Genomic DNA, 7,638 nt, shown 5'->3' with positions numbered 1-7,638 from the left:
TGTGTTTCATATTTATGTTTACTGCTTATTATGGAGTTTATATTTGCCCCTCTTTTAAGATTTACCTAGACATTATCGATTGAGAAAGCCAGAGGAATATTTATAAATATTCATGGCAAAGTGTTTATTGATAGGAGATTCAGTATATAAACAGCTGACATGAGCTCTTGATAGTATGAAAATATGTTATGTTTAGATGATTGATTTTCCATTGAAGTTTTGGATCACATTCAATGATTCATCACAAAGAAGAGAATGATATATTTTAAATTTTAAAAAGAGGATAGATCATTGAATTCACTGAGTTGTTTATCTGAAACATCATGTGAAGTGCAATACACAATTGAAACCTAAAATAATCATATACCCATTGTATAAACATATAAAAATATTCAGATCAAAAATTTGAAAATATTCACTGCTTATAAAATTGCCTTGGAAATAAAATGCACTGATAAGATCTTACTATCTTGAAATTGCCATTTGATGTGCAGGATTTTCGAGCTGACGGATCCTTCTGTCCTGAGGTGCCCAGAGCTATTGTTCTGCATCTTGTGCTCAAGGCCTATGTTTTGTAGAATTTCTTGAATTAATTGCAACTTTTGTAAGGAATTGTTTGAATAAGTTTGGGATAGGACTTGAGTTTCTCATTGTAAGCTTGGAGCTACTTCCATTGAGCTTTTCCCACTCTAAATGATCTGATTCCTCCAATCAACTATCAAATCAAAAACATTTGCTCTTTTAGGCCCTCCACAACAATCAGGTCTTATCTCTCTCCATATCACTCTGAAAAAATATCTGATAGCCCCTAAACATTCCCTGTTTGAGTTTCTCTACTTCACTTAGGCTTTGTTTTCCCTTAGGGGATTTCAATAAGCTTGTCGAGTACTTAGTCTCATCATCTCAAGCACTACCAAAGAAATCATTTATCCACAAGGAGGTTACAGGAATCCCTATTCAATATGTGGAATAGGAGATAGAAGTCAAACTTCTATGCAACCCTCCAGGCCTAGTGCCCCCACTTCTCAGCCTCAGCCTCAACCCCAACCTCAGGCTCAGGCTCAGGCACAGGCACAGCCTCAGCCTCAGCAACAACAACATCATCAGATTCCCAAGGTCAAGGCCAAGAAAGAACCCTCAAAGCCCACTCATCCTGCTAGGGTTCCCTCAAAGAAAGAACCCCAAGTGCCCAAGCAAGCTGAGCCCGAGCTAGAGCAAGCTAGGGTTTCTGGTATAAAGACTTAAAAAGAGACACCCACACCTGCTTCTGCCCCTCCTCCTACAACTATAGTCAAATCATCTATTCCTACTTAACCATTGAACTTATCTGCCTCAGAAAACAATATAAAGAAATCAATAAAAAGGAGTTCAGCATAGTACCTGTAGACCAAGGCAAGGCCATTGTGAAGGGATCAAGCTCTGAACCAGAGAAATTTCTTCAGCAAGGAATCAAGGAAGACATTTTTTCGTAGTTGTATGACAAAAATGTAGATAACTCTAGTTCAATGGGAACCAAAACTTGGTGCAAAAGATTACTTGATTTTAGTGACTGCTAACTAACAAATAACTGTAGAGAGTTTGTCTAGGACTAGTTTTCAGAAGCACAAACTAAAGAATTTCTTCATATTACTAAGTAGGTATTTTTTATTTACTTGGTAAAATGTGTGAGTAGGAAAAACTTGGATTAAAAGGTTAGCATATTTTTGTGATGGTCCACTGATTGTTTTTCTTTGTTGTTTGTGAATATATAGAAACATTCATAATAATTAACACTGGCATAGTTATGGACAGATGAAACTTATTGATTATAATTAACCCTAATATAGGTGTGGACAAATGAAACTTATTGATCATTATTAACCCTTATTGACTATCTTCCTATGAGTTTCCAGGTGATGATGTGCCCATTGTGTCAGGGTCTGCCCTGTTGGCCCTGGAGGCACTCATGAAGAATCTCATCATAAAGCGCGGGGAGGACAAATGGGTTGACAAGATTTATGAACTCATGGATGCCATTGATAATTACATACCTATTCCTGCAAGGCAAACTGATCTGCCATTTCTGATGGCAGTAGAAGATGTCTTCTCCATCACCGGTCGAGGAACTGTTGCAACAGGCAGGGTAGAGAGGGGGATGGTCAAGGTTGGTGAGACGGTGGAGATTGTGGGGCTGAAGGATGCCCGGGTGTCAACGGTAACCGGTCTGGAGATGTTCCAGACGCTTCTGGATGAGGCCATTGCAGGGGACAATGTGGAGATGCTGCTCAGAGGTATCCAGAAGGGTGATATAGAGAGGGGGATGGTGCTGGCAAAGCTCAGGACCATAACACCACATTCCAAGTTCAATGCAATTGTGTATGTGATGAAGGAGGAGGGGGGCAGACATTCCCCTTTCTTTGCAGGGTATAGGCCTCAATTCTTCATGAGGATAACTGATGTGACAGGGAAGGTGTCTGCAATCATGAATGATAAGGATGAGTAGTCAAAGAATCAATTTAGGACAAATTAGGACTAGCATGCCAAACTCACCCATGGAAAGAATGAGGTTTAGAAGAATATGTCAATGAGCCTTGAGAAATAGCCAATTTAGCTGCTTGTGCTATAGAAAATTCATTGAAGTACTGAGAGATGGACGCCCCAAGAAACGAAAAAAACTCCAGTGATGAACAGGTTACGCAGAGAGTTCATATTTGTGAACTGTAAAAAGGAAAGATCAATTGTCACTGAGACAAGCACAAAATCAGACCATATTTAAAAAGGGATGTAAATAACATTGATCTGGCTAATGCCGATTGTGCTACCATCAATTTCACATTTGAGAGACAAAGGGAGAAGACAGGGAAAGGATGAGGCAAAAATGACATTGAATGGAGACCACCCTTAAACATCACACAATAAGAGAAGAATTAAGTTTGGAAAAAAAAGTCAACTTTGACTATTTAACACTTCTGATCTAAGAATTAAGCTTAGCTTGAATGAAAAAGGCAGCAACAGTAGCGGTTGAAGCTGGCTGCTCAATTGCTTGCCACCTATAAGCAGTTTGGTGACATACAAAGGCCCACTACTTTACAGTGACAAAATCTGGCGACAAAGTTTCAGATTAAAAGCAGCACTGTGTGAACAATCCAGCGGGCTATTGCCCAGGAGAAAGCCTATCAGCTAATTAATAAAAATAGTTTTAATAAATTTCGAAAAATAGTTCTAATGTACTTTTGTGAATATGTAATGTTAATATTTAATTAATAGAGAATGGACTATTCATTTAAAAAAATAGTGACTATGAATTAATATAATATGGGGATTGCGAAATAGCATTATCACTATTCTAGAAAAGTGCATTTTTTGATTCATGTGAAACAATGACTAGATGACTTTCATAGAAAAGAACATACAAGTATTGTGATTTGATGATTAAAATCACATTTTCTGTAAATAACATGCGATCATTGAATGAATCTATGGTTCATAATTAATCGTATGGTTGTCAAAAGATTATAATCAATGTTAACAAAAGGGAATCAATTACATACTTGTTGTTGCCAAGCAAGTGAAGTGTCAAGGAGATGATATGCGAAGGTAGTAGACTGATGATATCATTCCCAAAGACAATTACCTTGTGTAGAACGTCATGTTACATTTATGGTGAAGCAACATTTATGGTGAAGCAGAGGTTAGTCATAATACATTCCATAAATTTAGATAATGTTTTTGTCCTTTTCAAGTAACTATTTCACTATGAAAATGGGGTTGCCTACAGAGGAAGGTTCTTCAAATGGTAGTCAAAGTCTTGTTGTTCATCCAGATTTAGTTGAGAAAATGATGTTCTAACTGGGCTCATGATAGCCTCTCAGACTCTCTTTTCCAACCCAAAATAAGCCCTGACAGTGCTGGAGAAATGATAGGAGATGACAAAATTATGTGCCATGCTTATTGACTTTGGAATGGATCCTATGGAATTTGAGGAGAAGATAGCCAACATTGTTGAGAATAGGGATCTCAATGATTTCTAGATGTTTTATGAACAATTTTATAAAAGGATAACAATTGTTGGTTCTTTTTTTGTAAAACATAATTATTGAAAAAAAGAAAAATACAATTGTTGGAAGCTTCTCACATCTGTTTTTGAGGGAAAGTGCACACACGCATGCATGCACACGCGCGTGCGTGCGCGCGCGCACACACACACACACACACACACACACACACACACACCGTGTGCACACATATACACACATGCAAAATGATTAAAGAAAAAGGGCAGTATGAAATGTACAATATAGTAATATGAATATATGTGAATCCCTTTATACATTCTAGGCATTTTATTTTCTTCCTTTCAACATCAGTTTTTTGACAATAATCTAGTAGTGTGTTCAATTGTTACTTTTAAGACTTGTGTGAATGCATTAATATTGTTGCAAAGTAACTTGAAAAAATAAGAAGTTATTAAAAAGTGTTGTCTAGTAGTTATTCTCATTTGATTGGTTTTCTTAACGAGTATAAAGACAATTGGACAAGTTGATTTTGCATACTTAACACATTTAAATTAACAAGTTTGAGTAACTGATGATTCATGATAATTTGAATTGTCTTGTGGAGATGTACTAGGTTTTGGATCAAATTGACTCTATGCCTAGGAATGGATAAGTGACTAGCCTGAAATGAAATTTCATCTAATAAGCATGATAGATAGTTTTACAGTGTGATCTGCATTGTATTTTTGAAGAATAGATAGAAGATTTGTTGGGGTTGAAACTAGAGCACACCTATCATGGTCATGCCAGACCTAAAGAGTAGAAGTTTTAAATTTGGTGAAACATGTTCACTGTCCTAGATTGTATCTTTGGAGTAGTGGATTTTTTTAAGAGTTTTTCCAAACTCAAATTTTGTGAACTAACAAGGTATACCTAGACATCTAGAATCATTAATAGTGGTGATTCATGCCCAAGAAAAATGCTTATAGATTTGGGCTACCTTGCACCTTTCTATTGAATGCCTCTTACAAATTTTCCATCAACAAAAATATCACAACCCCCGAAAATAAATTAGAGTATTCAAAATATTAAACAGATTACTATATCGGGACCTCTCATGATATTGTAGCTTTAGAAAAATCATATACAAGTACCCCTAATTGAGAGAAATACCTTGGCAAAGTTTATCACTTTTTCGTAATTAGTGTGTCTAAGAGATAATATTGATAGGGTATGTTGGTAAGAATTATGACAAGTGTGGAGCCAAAAATATACCATGGTTTAGGTATACCCACCCAATCAAATGTGTTGGTGGTTGCAATTTCCCCCCATGAAAAATTGTTGTGGTTTCACAACGCACACCCTATTTTTACGTAGAAAATAGGGACCTCGTAGTTTCAAAAATCCCTACCGAGGCTTCTAGTTTGAAGCCTTAGTAATTTGGGACCCTCTCCTAGGTTTGGGTCGAATCCCAATGTTTGACCAGGAAGAGTCGAGCAGTTGGAGAGGAGTAAAGTTTTGGGCTTCATTATGCTTCAAGTGCACATATGCACACTTGCACACTACACCCCACTCCAACGATGCACACATGCACACATGCACATGTGCGAACCCTTGGAGGGAGCATACCTCCATAGGTGCACACCTATGAGGGTGTGATTTGGGAACTCAGGGTCTATATAAGACTCTGACCCCTCCTCTTCCATTGCTTGCTCCTGCTCTCCCAGTTGAAGATTGTACCCTCGCAACTCCACAACCCTACTGTCTCCTACACACAAGAACAATGACAAGGCTAGACCATAAGGGTGTGCACATGTGCACCCCTAATAGGTGTGCATAAGCACACCCCCACAAACCTTAAAAACCTAAAAACTTTAAAAGATTGACTGCTATAAAGGTGCGCACATGTGCACCTTCACATACACTAACAAAAGACAAAGGCAACCAATGGAGGTATTGCACACATGCACACTCCCATGAAGTGTGCATGTGGGCACCTCCACCACCAAATAGCTTAAGAAACACCTAAAGACAGAGGTTCCTCCCAGATGCACAAGCACACTTGCACATGTGCACACCTTTCTAAGGTGCACAAAAAAGTCATTTCAAGGCTATTGTAGTGCACTAGTGCACCCTTTAGCTGTGCTAAAGTGCAAAAATAGGCCTTCCTGGAGGGAGAATCTATATTTTGACTTGTTTTGACTAGTTTTTTGCTTCATTTGATGATAGTTAGAGTCTTGTAGAGTCTCATTTTTTCCTTCTAATAATGTGAAACTAATGTTTGCCTCTTTTGTGTAGATCAAATGGGATCCTCATCATCTTTTATGGTGGAGAAAATGACACCAAAACTAGCTGCATTCAAATATCAAGAAGCACCCAATAAGTCATGATTCTGAGATGGGCATGTAGAAATCTGAGACACAGTTTTGGGACACATCAACTGGAATGCCTTGCTTACAATATGTAATAGGCCTAAGGAAAGGTTGACAATGGTATCTACACCAATTTGGTTAGGGCTAGTAAACACAACATCTCATCCTACGTCAGTTTTGTTGAAATAACTTAGATTATATCTGCAAATGTACTCTCATTACCATTGTAATTGATTATTTCCAAATGTAGATTTGGATCTCATATATGTATAATATGAGAGGAGACATCTCTCTATAGTTTAATCACCATTTAGATTATCAATAACTATATGCATAACTTATCTTTAACACATATATATAATATTAATATATTAACCATATATGTAATATAATATAATATTATTATATAATAATATATAATGCATAATATATATAATACATATTATATTACATATATAATATATATTATATATATATAAGAATCACCAATAACAATTTATCTAAAAAGATAAACATAGATCAATGTTTTACTTCTATTGACGCTAAAACATTAACACTCCCTCTTTAGCTAGGGAGAAGTAAAACATTAATTAAGTTAGAATCCTCATATAAGCAACACAATATGAACAGTAAATGATCTCTACTTGCACTTAAGCAATGTCTAGAGATAGCACACATAGTCTCTACTTGCACTTAAGCAATTTCTAGAGATAGCACATATAATCTCTACTTGCACTTAAGAAATGCCTAGAGAAGCCCCAAAATAATCTCTACTTGCACTTAAGCAATATCTAGAGAAGCCCAAAAATAATCTCTACTTGCAATTAAGAAATGTCTAGAGAAGCTCAAATAATCTCTGCTTGCACTTAAGCAATGTCTAGAGAAGCTCAAATAATCTCTACTTGCACTTAAGCAATGTCTAGAGAAGCTCAAATAATCTCTACTTGCACTTAAGCAATGTTTTGTTATTCATGACTTCTGATAACATAGTTATAATAACAAGCCTATCAGTTGTAAGATTGTCACCTTACAAAGATTACCTTTTTTTTGTTAGTTATCATGGTGTCTAACAAATTCTGGCCCAAAGAACCATGATAACAGGCATATCATGTGTAAGATCGTCATCTTACAATGATTACCTTCTGTTTATATATGTCGATGAAAGATCATCACCTTCCATTACATATCATATAACTAGATATAGATTGAAATCAACATATCAAGTTTTACCTTTAAACTATTTTGATTTAACATTTCCCTTTATAACTTCTTCTCATAGAGAAGATATCATC

General features: G+C 36.4%; 1 protein-coding gene across 1 annotated transcript; it reads left to right on the top strand.

Moving 5' to 3' along the window:
* The first annotated feature begins 993 nt into the window (after nt 1-993).
* On the top strand, nt 994-2,482 carry LOC149555719 (elongation factor Tu, chloroplastic-like). The gene is made up of 2 exons (XM_089829504.1): nt 994-1,231; nt 1,872-2,482. Exons 1-2 carry the CDS (start codon nt 994-996, stop codon nt 2,480-2,482), a joined length of 849 nt encoding a protein of 282 aa, XP_089685630.1.
* Nucleotides 2,483-7,638: the final 5,156 nt, after the last annotated feature.

Source organism: Cupressus sempervirens, chromosome 5, assembly GCF_028749045.1.
Source record: "Cupressus sempervirens isolate cs-2001-9-10 chromosome 5, ASM2874904v1, whole genome shotgun sequence".
In the NCBI taxonomy this organism is placed as follows: Eukaryota; Viridiplantae; Streptophyta; class Pinopsida; order Cupressales; family Cupressaceae; genus Cupressus; species Cupressus sempervirens.
This window is presented reverse-complemented; position numbering and strand designations above follow the sequence as displayed.

What these genes read in the sequence shown, in the direction of transcription:
- LOC149555719 (XM_089829504.1), top strand. Translation starts at nt 994, where the DNA reads ATGCAACCCTCCAGGCCTAGTGCCCCCACTTCTCAGCCTCAGCCTCAA. An exon ending in AGAGCAAGCTAGGGTTTCTG is followed by an intron (nt 1,232 to 1,871) that starts GTATAAAGACTT and finishes ACCCTTATTGAC; the next exon opens with TATCTTCCTATGAGTTTCCA.